Source organism: Haliotis rufescens, unplaced genomic scaffold (assembly GCF_023055435.1).
Source record: "Haliotis rufescens isolate VD_foot unplaced genomic scaffold, xgHalRufe1.0.p SCAF_7, whole genome shotgun sequence".
In the NCBI taxonomy this organism is placed as follows: domain Eukaryota; kingdom Metazoa; phylum Mollusca; class Gastropoda; order Lepetellida; family Haliotidae; genus Haliotis; species Haliotis rufescens.
Genome location: NW_025964361.1, coordinates 34,707,470 through 34,727,567, shown reverse-complemented (window position 1 = coordinate 34,727,567; position 20,098 = coordinate 34,707,470). Strand labels below are relative to the sequence as shown.

At 41.4% G+C, this 20,098-nt stretch overlaps 1 protein-coding gene across 8 annotated transcripts in view; it reads right to left on the bottom strand.

The window, feature by feature from the left end:
- The window catches only part of LOC125371719 (CD109 antigen-like), a 44,768-nt gene continuing 24,670 nt past the window's right edge, over positions 1-20,098 (bottom strand). For 4 of the 8 annotated variants that reach the window (XM_048387559.1, XM_048387560.1, XM_048387558.1 and 1 more), the window contains exons 20-37: positions 12,188-12,305; positions 11,131-11,244; positions 10,247-10,348; positions 9,930-10,058; positions 8,581-8,719; positions 8,039-8,215; positions 7,360-7,441; positions 7,033-7,189; positions 6,572-6,646; positions 6,067-6,238; positions 5,456-5,670; positions 4,979-5,128; positions 4,540-4,602; positions 3,949-4,058; positions 2,726-2,873; positions 1,755-1,857; positions 1,075-1,160; positions 1-145 (exon numbers count right to left, since the gene is read on the bottom strand). In XM_048387559.1, coding sequence (XP_048243516.1) covers positions 128-145; positions 1,075-1,160; positions 1,755-1,857; positions 2,726-2,873; positions 3,949-4,058; positions 4,540-4,602; positions 4,979-5,128; positions 5,456-5,670; positions 6,067-6,238; positions 6,572-6,646; positions 7,033-7,189; positions 7,360-7,441; positions 8,039-8,215; positions 8,581-8,719; positions 9,930-10,058; positions 10,247-10,348; positions 11,131-11,244; positions 12,188-12,305 — 2,158 coding nt within the window. In that variant the 3' untranslated portion in view covers positions 1-127. Of the gene's footprint in view, positions 146-1,074; positions 1,161-1,754; positions 1,858-2,725; positions 2,874-3,948; positions 4,059-4,539; positions 4,603-4,978; positions 5,129-5,455; positions 5,671-6,066; positions 6,239-6,571; positions 6,647-7,032; positions 7,190-7,359; positions 7,442-8,038; positions 8,216-8,580; positions 8,720-9,929; positions 10,059-10,246; positions 10,349-11,130; positions 11,245-12,187; positions 12,306-13,314; positions 13,493-14,670; positions 14,858-18,447; positions 18,626-19,528; positions 19,716-20,098 lie in introns of all 8 variants that reach the window. The other 4 variants (XM_048387554.1, XM_048387557.1, XM_048387553.1 and 1 more) reach the window with 4 other exon arrangements.

Sequence of the window (20,098 nt, the reverse complement as noted above, 5' to 3'; positions counted from 1 at the left end):
TATGTTTATAATGGACATTTTATTACATAAACGCGCAACATGAAATGTGTAGAACACATTCTTCCTTCTTGATGTCTCCGAATGTGACGTGATCTTCTCTGTGTGGTGATTCTCTCAGTGAGTGTGTTCATCTCCCGGCCTTGGCCTAGAAATACAGACGTCAAAGTTGTCAAATAATTTCTGCAGTGAAATCTTGCACACATCACACAAATAATGCACACATAGTCTGCCGTTCAACCATACACACATCACGCAGCTGATACACACGTAGTCTGCCGTGCAACCATACACACATCACACAGTTGATGCACACATTGTCTGCCGTGCAACCATACACACATCACACAGCTGATGCACACATTGTCTGCCGTGCAACCATACACACATCACACAGCTGATGCACACATTGTCTGCCGTGCAACCATACACACACCACACAGTTAATGAACACATTGTCTACCGTGCAACCATACACACATCACACAGCTGATGCACACATTGTCTGCAGGAAAATCATACTGACAGACATAATTAAGGGAACATGTACTAATGGAAGCCTGTGTGTGCTCTAACGCGGTATATATTACATCGTAACTCCCCTGAAACTGACTTGAGTTCATCGACAAGGTAGTGCGTCATCAAGACGAGACAACACCCAAACCCAGTTGTCTGTTTACCTGGTTTTGTTCACATATCTTCGATTATATTATACAGATACAGTAAACTACGGTTATAACGAACTCAAAGGGACCACTAATTTTATTTCCTAATAACCGTAGTTTGTTAAAAGTATGTATACAGCAATTGGCCTGGACAAAGAAATAGGTTCGTTATATCGGTCATTTCGTTATAAACGCAGTTTACTGTACAGTACAATGTGAAGTGCATTTAAGGAATGGATAACAATATAACATATCATCATCGTTAGACCATAGGACTATAAATGTAGCAAGATCAAAATATCAATTCTTGTATTTAATCTCCCAGGTGATATTCAGTTATCCGGGGTCGCGGTGTAGTTTTTTACATCAAAGGTTTTCGATGTGTTATACCTAACATCACATCAGAACTCACCACGCAGTTTTCACACTCCACACACACGCTACAGATGTTGGCATTCTTCAGAAGCTTGGACTGGTAGAACGCTGTCACCTGATTGGCTGAAAAAGGAAATGAACGCATTCTATTGGCAGATGGCAGTGTGCTTTGTAAGTGCAACATAATCCTAAAGGTTTTAATGTTCAGAGGCAATGTCCTGAATGAGTGAGCAGACACACGCATTATTCTGTTTTGGTTTTGTTTGTTGTTAAACGCCGCACTATTCCAGCTATATAACGGCGGTCTGCAAATAATCGAGTCTGGATCAGACAGTCCAGTGATTGACCTCATGAGCATCGATCCACGCAATTGGGATAGATGACATGCATCAACCACGTCAGCGAACCGGACCAACCGATCCCGTTAGACATCTGTCTACTACTCACTGTGGGTGGTTGTAACGCCTCTTTGAACAGTATTTGATTTAAATCACAGCATGTTAACTAAATGTGCGCGAAAAGTCAAAATTGGCGTTTACAGCTATTATGAAACCCATGATCACAAATGTGCTGCTGACGGACCTTGAATCATATAGAGGGCGAGTTACGTGATTCGACCACATGTTCAGCGGTCCCGGTGCGACTAAGGGACGTAACTCCAACATCTCATTGCGGCGCCTCGGACACACATCGATAATGATAGAATTTGACACTTACTTGGCTCATAGTAGTCGTAGACTCTGACAGGAACGGGCTGTGACTTGGCTACAAGACCTGTTCTCTGGAGGGTGACGGACAGACACACTGGGGTGGTCCCGATCTGTGACATTAGCAGAGTCGAGTTAGTAACACAAACAGTAGAATCTTGTCATAAAGTTTTGTTCCAGTAAGGCCAATGTGCACAATACCATTGTAGCGCTGAATATTTTAAAATTATTTTAAGCTGGATTGTAATTATTAAGGGTGAGGTGGGTCGAACTGAGGCTTAACATCGCGTTCAAGATTGTTGCACGTGTGCGTATGTGCGTGTGTGTGTGTGTGTGTGTGTGTCTGATTGTACTAGTCAGGAAAAATACCGATTTTATAGTGCCAGCCCACTGATATACCACGCCGCAGTTGACAAGAATACTCCACTCAGACACAGTATACTAATGCCGAGGGCCAGGTGGGGTAACAACAAGTACCATCTTTTAAGGCCTTTTTGTACGACTGGGTCGGGGATCGAAACCACGACCTTCCGCTCTCCGGGCAGACGCTCTGTCTACTGGACCACGGAGGCAGTTATAACTATTAAGGAAGTTCACTGACATGCCGACCGATATTTATTTGGTTGGTTGGTTGGTTTGTTGTTAAACGCCGCACTCAGAAATAAATATTCCAGCCATATGACGGCGGTCTGTAAATAATCGAGTCTGGACCAGACAATCCAGTGATTGATATCATGAGCATCGCTCCACGCAATCTTTATTTGGAGAGACTAAAGCATAGGTTTTACGAAATACGTTCATTTTGGGCAAGATTTGAATTATACAAATAATGTAATCTTTGATGTGAAACATATTAAAGAGCCGGTATATAAACATATGAAAATAAATTTACAGTGTTTATGAATACATTTAATTAAATAAAATGAATCCAGTACCATGGATTAAGTCAACGAGAAGGGATGGTGACGGATAATATCTCACCTCATCAAAATACAGAACCACCTTTTTGTTGGGAGTCTCGACCCTCTTGAGGGTCTTCAGTTTGGTGAGTGTTTCAAGGTCGGCATCAAAGCCGGAGGGAACTCCGAGTTCCTGAATTGCCATGCCACTTGCGCCGGTCGACAACCATCTGAGGAGGCAACGTGGTACTGATGTGTAATAGTCCTTTATTACCGTTATGTATTTTTTATGGATTATTAAACGAATGGAGTAAACCATTTATAAATCATTATCATACTTATCATATTTATATAAATCAAAATTAAACTTGTTCATTTCGACCATTGAATGTTTGGAACTTAAAATTATACCAAATACATAGGCTTGGAAAACACATGTCAAAAAGGTTGATGTTAGTGGGTTGCGGGAAACATGGTTCCAATATTTGAAGATGAGCAAGTCGTTAACCCAAGCTGATCTTCTTGGGAGTTGGATTTAAAGACACAACAAACATACGTCCATCTTTGGTACCCGACTTGCTCCTGATTAGATTTTTCTCCAGAAGGAGGAATATCATTCTTTTTAACTCATTATAGCCAACCTTCTGTATTTCACTATGTCCGATGACCAAACCTTGCAGTTGTATTGAAGCGAAAAGGAGAATTGTAGCATTTGAAACAGATGATGAATTAAAACAATTATATACTATTTCAATGTTTTCCATCAGTATGCAATTGCACATTGCAAAGGTGTGTAGGTGAGGTGAAATGTGTTTTTACTTCACGTCGAGTTTATGTTAACAGCGATGTGCATGCACGTGTGTGTGTGTGTGTGTGTGTGTGTGTGTGTGTGTGTGTGTGCGTGTGTGTGCGTGTGTGAGTGTATGACAAGTAGATCTATGTTGGTGTGGCAACTCGAAGTGGGATAAAGCGTCTGATGTGAGGTGTCAAGAAAACACTATGACGTCGTGATAGATCAATGCCGATAGATCTCCACTGGATGACCCTCCACTGGACTAACACATGTCACTGTGCAATAAAGGTTTGTAAAACAGGCTGATACAAACAGGGTCTATCTCATTATCAACGGTCGTCCATGTTATTGTTGCCGCTACTGATCATGGCAATTGTTGGCAATGTTCTGTCTTTCAGCTTCTGAAAATGCGTTACTCCCAATTAGTTGCCGAAAGACTTTAACGTGATGTCGAAGGGTACATATGTGTTATGTCTGACTGTAGTAAGTGTGATGGCTGCCCCCACCCTCACCTGGTGCAGGTCTGGACGGTGATGGAGTTGATGTCCTCACTCAGAAGCGTGACGGTCACATCAAACGTTGGCTCCTCCACCTCAGCCTCAACGTTGAAGAACACGGCGACCTGAACGGCATTTTAAGAAATGTACTTTCACCACATCTTAATACACTATCAGCGTTAACTAAACACCCAACTTATATATATACACGTAACTCAACATTTATATCAAATGCCATCAAGTAAAAAAGAATAGTTTTATCAGTATAGAGTAAACTGTCTGAAACAGAAATGAACATGATCTCATTTCGAAATGGCATGTTTGTATATAACCATGATGACGATGTTCGCAGTTAAGTAACACAGGTGCGTCGTCGTACCTGTACACTAATAATCATAGTTAATGCGCGTTTTTGCGATGGGTCTGAAGTGGAAAAGGTTCGCTCGCCACGCCGAAGTCCCGGTTTCGTTTTCTTACATGGGTACAACTCGTAAAAGCCATTTCAGGTGTTCCCCCGCCGTTGTATTGCTGGAATATTGCTAGAGCGGCGTAAAACTCTACTCACTCAATGTTGCATGCTACTAGTATGCGTATGATGCCACCGACCTCAACAAGAGCGATGCCGGACCCTGTAGCCTGTACATTGACGCTGCTCGGGATGGATGGAAGCTGCAGGTAAAAACGGGTACGAAATCGTGAATATGTAATATATAAAGTATAACATACAATGAAAAGCAGTTAGTCCAGGGATGCTGTAGGGAGCATTAATACTTAACAATAGGTACTGCCCATGATTTGGTAAGTTTAGTTTGAAGATCCGGGCCAGTTAACTTTGAAGGGATATGGATTAACGAATTTAAAATTTATGAACATTAAAAATATTTTAGGAAACTCAAGAGTGGCCGAACTAGTCAAGAACTGAGCATTTCATACCTGGATAAATGGGCGAATGTTAATGCACATTTTTGAATGTGTGCGAGTTCAGTATTGACATGGTAGAGCGTGTGAGTGTGCAGCTGAAACAAGAGTATTGGAGTGTACTCACCTCGACACTCTGGAGCACGAGCGCGTTGTTCTGGTTGACGGAGAATTGGTGTCTGAAGCTGCCACTGCTCACTGTCACCTGGATGTCGAAGTTGTTGGAGTACGCCATCTTGGCGAACTCAGACAGAGCCTGCAAGGCCAACACCGTGTCCTGGAAGAATATGACAGAGCCCCATACCAGTGTGAAGAAGAAGACTCAAGAAGAGTTTATTGCACTCAACACGATCAACAGTCACATCCATTTTAATACACGCACGCACGCGCAACGACCTCACCAATGATGCTTTGGCTTATAGACAATTTATCTAACAGGTATACTGTTATATCTAATGTGTTTGAGATATTCTAAAATGAAATCAACGACGCGGGCCTACCGCGCTTTGTGTACTTTAAGACAAGAGTTCAAGAGAAGGCGAAGTGGGTCTTGATTGTAATAAGAACCTGTGTTTTTTCCTAACAATGTAGATATAACACTAACTTGGGTGGAGGAAAATCCGCCGTGGGGATTACGCTGTGACGCCAACCACTTCATGATGTTAAGGCCGCCGCTGAAATCGTTTTTCTCGCCGAATATCAGCAGAGCGTATGCCGTCATCTCGATGTCGATGGCCTTCTTGGTTGATGGTGGTCTCCAGTACTTGGTGGTGGACTGTGTTGTCTTGACCTCAGGACGGTGCCAGTACTTGAATCCATCTGGAAACGTAGTTAACCAACACATTAACTTCAAAAAGAAAATGTAAGGCATGAGCATGTCCGTGACCAACGATGAACTGTTTACGAGATATGTCTATACCTTTTCGATTACGGTAAGAAAATCAGTTTGTATCAAAGATTTGCAAAATGTGCAAAAATTAGACAACCGCTTCCTTAAAACCTAAATAAGCCTTATGATACATTTCAGTTCAAAGCATAGAAATGAATCGCATTTTCATTCATGTAATACATCTCCTTTCAAAATGTCTTTTTACTCATTCTTTTAAATTCTGCAGATCCGTTTGGCCCAAAACGGTCTTATTGTACCGTGGCCTTGGTGGACATAGTTGAATATGAGTTTAAGTTATACAGAAGTTGAAAGAACATCGATGCTACCTTTAACAATAGCATGAGAGTTTAGTGTGGCAAAGGAAGTGTCGGTCTTGGTGCTGCCGGCAAGCTGCAGGGCATAGGTGATGATGGCCAGAGAGTAGTCATCTGCTGGAGTCTCATTCTCAAGGAACTGAAGAGCCTTGGTCGTGGCTGTGCGTATCCGCTGTTGGACATTCTGTGCAAATTACAAGAAGATGTAGGCAGCCTGAATTCAAGAGACGCCACAAAGGAAGTATTATTGTGCAATAATGAGTGCATGAAATAAAATAACATGCTCAACTGAACTTGTAGCGCCAGGGTTTGTGTCTGTTTATCAGTGATGAAGACATGTCCCAATGTTCCTGTAACTATTATCTCCACACGATAAGTCGTAAAGAACAATCAAGAACGGAGCGTGGTTTATTTCACGATTAAGCAGTGTTCTATCCTGACGCTATTCCTGGAAATTCGAATATACAGTCGCAATTTGATGGTTACTCGTTTATTTCTTAAATAAAGATTCACTTACCCCAACGAGGTCGTTGTTCTCGAGAAGGGCGATAAGAACATATGCCGTCAATGAAGCACCTTTGTTAGAACCTCCCTGGAGAAGAAATCACGGGCATATAATAATTAATGTCATTATTAACGTAAAACATGTTTCAAGGTATTCATATAAATGACCACAACAAACACATAAAAACGGAAAGGGGATTATTTACAGTTATATTCATAATATTGCAGGTGCATGACACGCAGCATAAAGGACAATGCCAAAAGACAGTCGCTGAGAAGTTGCAGGTCATCACGTGTGTTACTAAAGAAGTTGACTGTGTGTAATTACAAACCATATTTAAAAAAATAATATTATTGGTATTGGACCATTCAATGGGATTTGTACAATAACAGTACAAACCTATACATATATCAATGAAACACAATAAGATGTAATACATGTTGACAAACGAAGGGTGATCAGTCTGGACTCACGGTCATGTCCTTGTGGATGACCCGGCCTGGTTCAGGGAAAGAACCATCAGCCTTCTGTCTCGCTACCATCCAGTCGATAGCTCGTGTGAGGACATCGTCGTCGATGAAGGTGTATGGTTTAGCCTGATGGAACGTCTTTATAACGAACGCTGTCAACCTGGGAGCACAAATACCGAACATAATCTAACGTGCAAACTCATGCGAGATATTATTATGGTAGAATATAAAATAATATCTATTTCATCTAATGGAGTATGTGCGTTTGAAATGTACACATTGTATTAAAAATGTGTGTCTAAGAAATTCATGTGTCTTAACAGAACGTACCACATGCTGCCAGATGGGTCACGGTCACCAAACGCACTGAAGGAGCCATCCTTGTGCTGGTAGGTCAGCTCTCTCTGGTATCCTGGAGGAGATTGGTGACATGTAAGTTCAAAGTAAACGTTGACATGCTGTTGTGAGAAGGGTTTGGTTTTGGTTTGGTTTGTTGTTTAACGCCGCACTCAGCAATATTCCAGCTATATGACGGCGGTCTGTAAATAATCGATTCTGGACCAGACAATCCAGTGATTAATATCATGAGCATCGATCCATGCAATTGGGATCGATGACATGCATCAACCAAGTCAGCGAGCCTGACCACCCGATCCCGTTAGTCGCCTTTTACGACAAGCATAGTCACCTTTTACGGCAAGCATGGGTTGCTGAAGGCCTATTCTACCCCGGAATCTTCACGGGTCTGTGAGAAGGGAGTTTATGGTATTGAATGTTTATCATTTCATCCCATCGCCCATTATTGCTGTCCATTATTCCGAAGATTTGAGGAAGAGGAAACATCAACCAGTGAATCTAGATCCCGATGCACAAGGTTTGGTCGCACTATGGCTGTCCTTATTCTACACATGTATGACTATCACAGCGCTGAGTGGATCGGGGAACTTTCTGTTGGGAAGGGTATGGAATTCATGAGTTTAAATAGGTTCGGGCGGCACCACCGACATACCAGATTCCATGTACTTGATTGCCTTGTCTTCTATGTCTCCTGTCAGCTGTTTGGTTGCTGTCAGATAGTTGGTTACAAACACATCCGGTGCCAACCCCAGCATCGTCTGCTCACCACATCCGGTAGGCATGCGCAGAAGACTGTCTAGACCACTTACAGTTGGGCCCATCAGGTCACCTAATCGAACATGACAGGGTTATAGAGACGTTTGTCGGATAAAACAGAACAGTTGCCGCATTAAATTCTGGACATAACTGTAAGTTTGTATATATTGCCATAAAGACGGTTCAATTCATTCCATTTTATTTTCTTAAATTAACTAGCATACCAACGTGGGAACTGAATAGATACATTATAGATGTCGCATCTCTGAAATGACAATTATTTTTTATGATTACCCACTGAAGAAGACAGAATCAAATTGGCAAGCTACCACTAATCTTAGAAATTGAGTAATTCAATCGTGATTTTGTAACGCCATGATGCTTGATATACTGTGAACACCTGGATATGCAACGGTATTGTTTTATTTTATCACTGACCAATGGCGGTGATTCTAGCGGTCTGTGATCCAGAGACGACGTTCTGTGGCAGAGTGATGGGGACATTCTTGGAGAAACTGGTGGCCTGCTTCAGGTCAATCAGGACAGGAACATTGTACTCTTTGGGGGTTCCTTCGGGCTGAAGAAAGATGACATGATGAATACATGTTGGAACACACTGTACCCTGCAGGAGCTACATTAGAGAGATAACGTGGTGAATACGTATGTTATGATAGCCCTAGATATGAATGCATGCTGTTTTATCAAAACGCGATTTTTGTTCTGTAGAAAGGTTTCCTAACCTATGACACCTCAGTTGGTCATAAATGAATGTTCTTCGCTTTACACGTTTATTGTGGATAGTGTCCTATAACGGAATGTCTGACACATTACTAGGCATTATTGATATTAGACATAACACATAACACTAATGAAAGTTCGTCGTTTGAAGTAATCACATTCCATCTGACTTTTTCACACTTGATAAGTTTCATTTCAATTGTATTATCTTGAAATGTGTCTAAAAGCAAAACGTTTTTACAGTATAATAACCGCAAATGTAGCCTAACTTAGCATCGACTGTGCTTTATCGGTCTAACATAGTGAGATGACTGTGCCTTCTTGGTCTAACATAGTGAGATGATTGTGTTTTGTGGGTCTAAAACAGTGAGATGATTGTGCCTTGTTTGTCTAACATATTGTGATGATTGTGTTTTATTGGTCCAACATAGTGAAATGATTGTGCCTTATTGGTCGAACACAGTGAGAGGATTGTGTTTTATTGGTCTAACATAGTGAATGATTGTGTTTTAGGGGTCTAACATAGTGAGATGATTATGTTTTAGGGGTCTAACATAGTGAGATGATTGTGCCTTGTTGGTCTAAAATAGTGAAATGATTGTGCCTTATTGGTCCAACATAGTGAAATGATTGTGCCTTATTGGTCTTACATAGTGAGATGATTGTGCCTTATTGGTCATACACAGTAAATGATTGTGTTTTGTGGGTCTAACATAGTGAAATGATTGTGTTTTATGGGTTTAACATAGTGAGATTATTATGTTTTAGGGGTCTAACATAGTGAGATGATTGTGCCTTGTTGGTCTAACATAGTGAAATGATTGTGCCATATTGGTCTAACATAGTGAGACGATTGTGCCTCATTGGTCAAACATAGTGAGATGATTGTGCCTTATTGGTCTAACATAGTGAAATGATTGTGCCTCATTGGTCAAACATAGTGAGATAATTGCGTTTTACGGGTCAAACATCGTGAGATGTTTTAGGGTCTAACATAGTGAGATGATTGTGTTTTATGGGGATGACATAAAAATGGATAATGAAGTACCTCGACCAGAAGCTGTCTCTTGACGGCGTCAGCAGCGAGGGTGGATCGAGCGGAGACGGTCAGGTCGATCTTACCCAGTGTGGCGGGGACAATGGGGAAATATACAGAGGTGGCGCCACCTGCCTTCACCTGGAATATCGGAGATTATACACACACGTTTAGTAAAAAAAACACCGACAAAGTCAAGATCATATTGCGAAGTCCAAGATCAGATTGCAGTAGAAACAGTGGTAATTGAAGTGCCATTAAAAAAGACAAATATTTACTGGCGACGCAACAAAAACATATCACGATTATCAGTGAAGCAGGGTACTCACATAAACAGTCTGCGTTTGGTCCTTGGATTCTGTTTGTTCCCGACCGTTAGCATCAATAACAACATTCAGGTAGTCCTTGGATTGAGGGATGGACACAACAGCCTGTAAGGAGGTCAAGGTATTTTAGTGTCAGTGAGGAGGTTAAACTCCACAGTTCTCTATTTCTACAGCTCGTATCGCGGCATATCAACTTAATGGGGAAGAAGGTCGGATGCCCGACAGGTCTTAGGCGTTTGTTACTTTCGTTAACACACGGACAAGGATGAGGAGAAATTAAGGATCGTAATAAGGCCGAGTCTGGGATTCGAACCCACGGTCTAGGATCCTGGCAGAGGATTGTGGCGCTTTAGACAACAGGGCCCACTTGCACAGAGCAATCTTAGCGCTAAGATGATCTTAACTCCCATACTTTAACATAGGCTTACAATAGTCGTAGCGCTAAGATCGCTTTGTGCAAGTGGGCCCTGGTCCCTGGGAATGCGTACCTGTAGCCGTTTCAGAACCACATAAAACAATTTATACACCTCCTAATATTTCCATCTTTTTTATCAGAAACGTCAATGCGGAAGAACAAACCATATGTTTATCAACCCAACAGGATTTGGTTGTAAAGAAATTTATGCAAGTACGTTTCAGAGGTAGTCACAGGGTGACGTAACATTGTTAATGACATTGAATGTATAATAATAAAGACTAATCAACACTGTTTTAATGGAAAAGACAAAGAATACTGATCGCAGATCGATATGCTCAGTATGTATTCAAAATGTTTCATTTCATATTGAATTTATACATCGACGTTTTGGGTGAGATAGTTGAAGACGATGGCCTGGACTGGCCTAACACTGGAAGCAGCAACTAATAATGTCCTCTCTATTACTCACGTCGACGTCCTGGGTGAGGTAGTTGAAGACGATGGCCTGGAGAGCCAGCTGTTCCCCTCGCGTCACGGAGTAGGGCAGGTTGAGGCTCACGAAGAAGGGGCGGAACACTCGGATCTGAACATAGACATATTGTGTAGGCATATGAAGAATTGATATGCTTATTAAACGGTTCTCTCCATCCAGGGGATCTTGACAGATTATATCGTATATATAACAAGCTTTCTTTATTTACATCAATCCCTCTTCTACGATAATAATGTAATCTGCCTTCGGAGTAGCCTCTTTTTAGCATTCAATGGTCATGCTGAAGACACGGGTCGATACCACCGGGTACAATTTCAGATGTAGTGGTATTGACAGAAAGCGGCTTAACGCTGCGAGAATCGTATTGGAGGTATGTTGTTTGCCTCTAGTGAGTGAGTGAGTTTGGTTTTACGCCGCTTTTAGCAAAACAATAATATTCCAGCAATATCACGGCGGGGGACACCAGAAATGGGCTTCATACATTGTACCCATGTCGGGAATCGAACCCGGGTCTTCAGCGTGACGAGCGAACGCTTTAACTACTAGGCTACCCGACCGCCCTGTTTGCCCCTAGATCTGGACCATTAAATTACGAGTTAACCGCAGTAGCATCGTGTCGATACAGTGCTTTATTGAATAAGGAGAATTTACACTAAGTCATTTTCAACAACATCTGTTAATTGTTTATACACTGGATACATATAGGCAGTACAGTAGTTGGTGGAGTTTCATGTCTGAGCAGAATCGTTAAATCTGATGGTTCTCTACCCAGTGTTAATTAACGCCACTCAACAACCACTGACCACAAAATGACCCCTTTTCAAACGTCGTTCGGCCGTACTCTGTTCGATATTTTCCCCCGTGGAGATTCAAAGTAACGAGAGATACGGTTACATATATCTACATTAAATATATAATATTTGTTTTGCAGTCCACATGTACGAACAGAGCGACTTAAAGTTCAGCTCTGGGACAATAATCCACAGATCGGATCTTCCTCAGAGATCCTTTGAATAATTGATTAATGCCATACCTTTGCTGAGGTTGGTGCAATTCCAAGGCCACTCTGAGCGTTGACGGCGAAGGCGCTGGCCACCCAAGACGTGATGGTGTCTGGCACTGTTGTTGAGATGACAGCTTTGCCATCGGTACTGTAGTATTCAAATGATGTAACAACTGATTATACGGGCAGCTGATTACACGAACTGAATATTATTGACCTACACATTAAAATATAACGTCCATCATTATTAACACACACATTAATGCAGTTTATATGACATATAACTTCAACTCAAGAGAACAATCAGTCTCCTCTAGATTATCCGCCGAAACAGATTCCACTTGGTGTGGAAGGCAAAATAGTGATAAATAAACGTATTTACTGGACTTAAAATGTAGTAGAAAATATAACTAACTATCAACGATATATGTGCGTACGCTTACAAAAATATATTCATGGTATCATATAAAGAACAGTTTAAATCAAACACTAAAAGCATTGCGCTAAGCAGCAGAGATAAGGTTATAAGCAGGTTAACACTGGAACATGCACAAAACATGAACAAAACATGCACAAAACATGCACAAAACAACACGCCTTGGTAAGAAGGTTTACGGTACGCAGAGTGGAAAGGTGAAAGGTTCCGTTAAGAAAGTTCAAAGAAGCAACTTCCAAAATACTCTGGTACTGCCTGTCACATAAAATACATGGCATTTGCAGTGGGATCCCCCATCTTAAAGAACCAGCTGCCAATGGACATTCACTCAAAGGACCATAAGCATTTCAACGCCGAGTATGCAATTCCAGTGCAGCATTTTGGTATGCAATTCTGTAGCCCTCTGTTGAAATACTTGTGATCCAATAAAAAAAAAATCCAAATGAGTCCTCTCAGTATAATTATGATCCAATTAAAAACCATCTAACTGAATCTTGTTAGTAATTGTTTGGTGAGCCGAAACATTTCAATGCACCAGGCTTTCAGATTGCCATAGCCAACATCATATCATCATCTAGTGGTATTATTTTATGATGAGGACACTGTCTTGGGTGTTCTAGTTTTTGTTTGGAAGAGGCAGAAGATGCATTAGTGACAGTGTATATCCCTGCCGTCGATTATGCGCGCTAAGCCTACGGCCAACATACTAGTAAGGCAGTACCCTGAGCTAGTATTACTCCAAAGCCACGTCTCGGGAAAAACGTTTCTAACTCTTTCAACCTCCTGCAGGTTTGGTTTAGTATTGGTAACTGTTCCTGTTGCAACATGGGCAGTGACCACATTTGGAAAGATATGTGGAATACCACCCATCAGGAAGCCACCATGGAATCTGGGATGATCTAAATAAAACGAAGTTGCTTTGTAGTTAATAAACTCTAACATGCAGCTGTTGCCTAATCTCCAAGAGGGACACTACTATGGCATAATCTTTCAATATTGGTTATGATGTCTATCACATCAGTTGCCATTTCCTGTATTTCCTCGTTTATAACAATGGACAAAAAGAATGGTATTAAGACGAATTCAAGATATTGGATTACATAATGGCATAATACTAGCTAAGTTTCCCATCTTATATTTTGTCTTATCCGTCAATAGCCAAGTTACTCACCATTATGAACGATCACAGAGAATCATTTTCCAAGTTGCACAGTATTGTTTGACAAATACACATTCCGAGTAATTCATGTCCTTGAACAAAATACATGCATTGGTAATTATCTATAACATACTCCCTCATACCCCATTTAAGAACTTCTTACGCATTGAAGCACCTTTTCGTCAACATATACAAATGTCTAGATTAGAATTTTTAGGTCCAGTGCTGGTGGGATATTCATTAATCGATAGAGCCGGTAAGATGGTACCCTAGTTTAAGTCGGTGACAGAAGATGAAATATACCTTCACACTGACAATCTGACGGCTTGGTAAACGCTGGACCATGCTTAGATGGTATGCAAATGGTCAGTTTCACAGAGTGAAACAGAAAGTGGAGATGGGATTTCACTTTAACCATTTACGACACCGGCTGTGCTATAGCCATATTGCTGGAAATTCTGTCCTGAAAGGTTCCATTTCTGTGAGAAACCCCATGTCCGAAATTACTGAATATATTCCAAGCCAGCTCCTCCATAGCCTGTGCAGGAGCATTTCCTTGTGTTGCCCTTCAGATGTCTATCAGTAAGATGAACCATGATTTCTTGTGCAAACTCATATATCATCTTGGGTGATTCCTTTCGGCATGAGATAAATGTGACAGACAAGACATCAGTGAGAAGTGCATTGATCAGCAATAATGTGAGCGATGGACAAGACATGTTTCAGGAAATGTGCTTCGGGTGTGTTGAACATCCTTCAACGCCATAGCCCGTCCACTGCATCTTCCAGCGTGATTCGTTTGGGCACGATCTAAATACGATAGCTAGGCAAAAGAATGCTGCAGGCATGAGCACAGGGCAGAAAAGATATCAATGACAAAACACATTGATCAGATGGCTGATGATTCGAGCGAGGTACCTGACAGTCTGATTCTGCCAGAGCCAAGTTTCAGGAAATACATTTCTGATGTGTTCTACTTCCTTCAACGCCCCATTGCCGCCCACTGCATGAGGTACCGCAACTCCAAATCCCAATCCAGATCCTGTTAGGGAAGCCAAAGGCAATGGTGGTCGCATGGGGGCGAACTCACACATGATACAGGGATCTAAAAATGAATAAATCTCGGATTTTGACAACGGTGCAACAATGTTTAGCAGGGTAACACATTTAAAGTTGTGCTGAACATAATCTGTACATATCTCTAGTTGACAAAGGACAAAATTACAAAACGTGTATGTGTAATCGAGATTATACAGGTCCAGTGATTTATGTTTGTTCGTTCGTTTGTTTGTTGTTTAACGCCGCAATATTCCAGCTATATGACAGCTATATGACGGCGGACTGTAAATAATCGAGTCCAGACAATCCAGTGGTTGACATCATGAGCATCGATCCACGCAATTAGGATCGATGACATGCATCAACCAAGTCAGCGAGCCTGACCACCCGATCCTCTAAATTGCCTCATACGACAAGCATAGTCGCCTTTTACTTCAAGAAAGGGTTGCTGAAGACCTGTTCTACCCATATCTGCACAGGTCGGTTTATATTCCATCATATACAAACGTACCACCGATGACAACCGAATAATAAGAGAGGCATCAGTCACGTTGTGTCATGCATGTTCGTACGTGAGATAACAAAACACACTAACCTCAGGGTAACAAGATCGAAAAAATCTATATCGAAAATAGTAATTCCGATAGTTAGACACCTGAGCCCAACACCATCAATGTTGAATAACTGCTATATCTAAACATGCTCACACCAAACTACCATGCATATCTAAACCAATACATTAACGGCAGTAACATTGACGTGCCCTGTGGTGATGTCATGCAGAGCACGGGAGAGTACATATCCCAAATGTTACAACTGATCTGGTCAGTGTGGCGAGTGTACCTAGTCGATGTGTTCAACCACAGCCATGACTCTGGGAACCACTGACGGAGGTGATCAACCTCCACCAGTACTTCGCTGTTCACGCTGGTAGATCTGGTTGCCATCGGGAGAACCGTAGTAGAGTACCTGTATTGGTGCCACGCTGCATGCAAGGATGTATCATTTCGACATGTAATCATGTTATAAGAATGATCAAAAGTGGTAGGAACTGAAAACTAAAAAAGAACCTTCCCAAAAGAAGTTTCTACAACCATTATATGGTAGGTATGTCATGAAATGTGTAGGTAATGGTAACGGGCGACCTCATGAAAACTAAAGGTAGGCTACCATCCAAGGAGATGGATGCCAAACAGAAAGATTTGAAGTGTAAACCAGGACCACAGGGGTTGGGGGAGATTCTGAATTACCAAACAGTAGTACTGGTCCACATCCAGGTCTCTGGAAAGTCCGTTCTTATTCTCTCAACTTCTGCTAATTTTGATGTTGGTCTGCTGATTGAAGAGGTCTTGACCATTTCAGGTGACGCACGAGCTAACATTGCCATGGGTGCAAATGCTCTCATTCTCTTTCTGAAAGGGCGTCTCACTGGAGTATGACAAAATGTGGATATACGTTGCTTGAAGTGGAAGGAATGGTCAAGTACATACGCTTGAAGTTAGGAAAAGAATGATTATGTAGCAACACAACAGAACATCATTCCGGTGTTGGCATAATGCCAACGTCTTCATGTTCACATATGAGAGACAGACCATTCACGGTAATAAGCCATATTTTGGGCTGATAAGTCTGAAAGAGAAACTAGTGTTTTACATGTCTAAGGTGCATTCTATTACTGACAAATGCCATTAAGGATTACTACAATTGTATTAATCTAACAATAATCACCATTAGACAAAAAGAAAAAGAGTTATTGACTGAGTGATTATTCAAAATTTACGACTTTGTGTTAGAAGTGTTATGTAGTTTCTACTGTCAACGTTTGTGATTTATGTTTAGATGTGTGTTTGGCGCTGGGCTACAGCAGTCCCACCTACTTGTGACACTAAAACGTCAATAGTTGAAGCTTCCTTTACATCTCAAACTCTATTTAACTCCAAATAAGACCAAAGGCCTCATGTGTGCTCACATCTTTGGACAAAAACTCTCCTTTGACACGTCTTTCCCAGTTCGGATTCAGCTTAGCGATTATATCTCGAACATTTTCTCCACTTCCTTGAGTGGTGCGTGGTGTGTATCGACCGCGCCTCCTGTACCACTTACCATACCATTAACCACCCCAGGCACCACCCCTCCAGCCATGGCCATCATTGGTAGGTAAAGAGGCACTGCAGCATCAGACAGGGTTCATCATATAGTTTACCAGATAGCAAATGCCACTATGTATCTAAGAACATTTTTTTGGTTCAAGTTAAAGTCGTTGCTTGTCAATAGTTTGTATATCTGATTGTTGCATCTTCTGTTCTACTCGACTGACGTATAATGAAATGAATTGTAAATTTCAAGGGACTTGAAGACATTTGGGCTTGGATGTGTGGATGGTTGTTGGATTTGGGGATGATGGCTCTGATGTAGGGCCACAAAAGTAGCTAACAAAGTGCAAAATCGCAGTAGCTGAAGCTTTCCTAAACTCTCAAATCTTATTTACCTCTGGTTAACTTAATTACTCTTCCCCTTTTGGGATATCAGGCGTTTGTTTAAGTCTTAACAATATATATTTAAATTCCTGACCAAGTGGTTTTCCAAATTAACATATTATAATATAAATATAGTATCCAAATAATAGTGGGCAATAATGCCTACCAATAATGGTTGATGAACACAAATATAATATATTGGTGTTTGGTAAATCATTCTTGCCAATCACCGTTTGGCGGTGGGGTGGTCTAATGATTGTGGCTTTCGTTCGTCACGTCGATGACCCAGGTAAGACCTCCCTGGCTCATTTTGTAAAGTTCCTTCATGATACACGTGAGAAATGCACTGTATGTAATGCAGGTTTGCGCGAATTACAAGTCAATATATTCAATACATAATATTACAATGTACATCACCTTTCTTGTCAGACAGCTCTTTTAATTCATATTTTCCGAATGGCCCAGAATTCTCCCTAAAAACAATAATTTACTAGCAGAGTCTAGTTTATCAATTCCATTCGAAAAATGAAAGAAACTTTGGGACAGACAAGCAGAATTGGCGAGAAATAAAAGGTGAGGTGGGGTGAAATTGAGTTTAACGTCGCGTCCAATATTATTGCACATATATAGCGACGTGCATGTACGTGTGTGTGTGTGTATGGCTGCTTGTACTAGTCCGGACTGATGCCGATTTATAGTGCTAGTTAACTGAGATACCGTGCCGCAGTTTAACATGAATACCCAACTCAGACACAGTATACTGACACCGAGCCGACCAGTCCTTGCTTTAGCCCCTTAATGCCGAGCGCCAGACAGGATAACAACAAGTACCATCTTTTAACGTCTTTTGGTATGACGCGGCCAGGAATTGAACTCCGGACCTTCCGCTCTACCACTAGACCACGGAAGCAGATCTAAATGTGTTGCAAGACAGACAAGATATCAATTACAAGAACACTGATCAGGAATAACGCGCTGACATGTTTCAGGAAATGTGCTTCGGATCTGTTGTACTTTCTTGGACGCCACAGGATTGGCCACTGCATCTTCTAGGGTGATTCGTTTGGACGCGAGGTAAACACGATAGCCAGGCAAAGAATGCTGCAGACATTGGTGCAGGGCAGATGAGAAGCACATTGATCAGATGAGAACAAAGTACCTGGTAGTCTGATTCTGCCAGAGCCAAGTTTCAGGAAATGCACTTCTGATGTGTTCTACCTCCTTCAACGCCCCAGTACCACCCAATACCTGAGGTATGGCAACTCCTGATCCTAAGACAGATCCTGTTTGGGGCGGCATTGGACCATGTGCCAGTATGTCACAAAAAATGCAGGGATCTAAAAACGAATGAATGTCAGATTTTGACAACGATGTTGCAATGTTGAGGAGTGAAACATATTTATATTGCTGAACATTCAAACATATATTACCTCAGTTGGATACACATATCCTTCCTGATTCATAATCCATCACACATTCAAACATGCCACCGATGGCAATTGAACGTAGTATTCCCCTGGCACATGGCAGAGAGGCAGCCGTCATGTTGTCAACAGAACCTGATTCTTATGGGAGATAACACAACACACAACCCTCTCATTTACATCTATACCAATCACAATCAATGTTGAATAATTGCTAATACAAGGCATGCTTAGACCAAACTGCCATGAATATCTAAACCAATAAACTAACGACAGTAATACATCAACACGCTCTGTGCTGATGTCATGCAGAGCACGAGAGAGTACATATCCCAAATGTTACAACTGATCTGGTCAGTGTGGCGAGTGTAGCTAGTCGATGTGTCCAACCACACCAGGACTCTGGGAACCACTGACGGAGGTGATCCACCTCCACCAGTACTTCGCTGTTCACACTGGTTGATCCGGTTGCCATCTCATTCTGTGGAAGCCTAAAGGCATTATCAAAACTCCAGAGTCAGTTTGAACGGCGTCTCGCTGAATGTAAGGATGGATGTTAGTATCCTTTGGACATGTAATCATGTTACAAGAACGAAAAGATTAGTAGGAACTGGAATCTGAAAAGAACCATCCCAAGAGAACAGAAGTTAGTTTCTACAACCAATATAAAGTCGGTATGTCAAGAAGTCGGTAGGTTATGTTGACGTGCCTCCTCATATAGGTTAATATCCGAGAAGGGTTAATGTGTTAGCTCTGTTCCAAACCTTGGACCACAAGTAGAATGGGTTAGGTCCGTAATAAGACATTTTGAATTACCCAATAGTGGTATTGGTCCACATCCAGGTCTCTGGAAAGTTAACTCTTGTTCTCTCAACTTCTGCTAATTTTGGTGCTGATCTGCTGATTGTAGAGCTCTTGGCCATTATAACAGGTGATAACTCAGCAGACATGGCCATAGGTGCAAAGTGTCTTCTCGCCATAAACATAGGGCGCATCACTGGAACTTTACAACATGTAGAAATACGTTACTTGAAGTGGAAGGAATGGTGAAGTATACTACTCAAAAGAAGTTTTAAGATTCTTCATATTACTATACATGTAGTTAATCTGTCATACGTCATACATCATACGTCAACCAAGTCAGCAAGCCAGACCACTTGAGTATCTGACAATACAACAAGAAATATAGCATCCAAACATCCTTTCATCATTCCTGTGTTGTCATGATGCCAGAAAATTAGAGCATTACATATAAAGACTTCTTCATTTTCACATGTGAGAAAATGTCAATTTACAGTATATTTGGGGCTGATTAGCCTAAAAACGAAAACAAGGTTTAACGTGGTTTATGTTTCGCTTTTAGGGATAAAGTTTATTATTCATTTA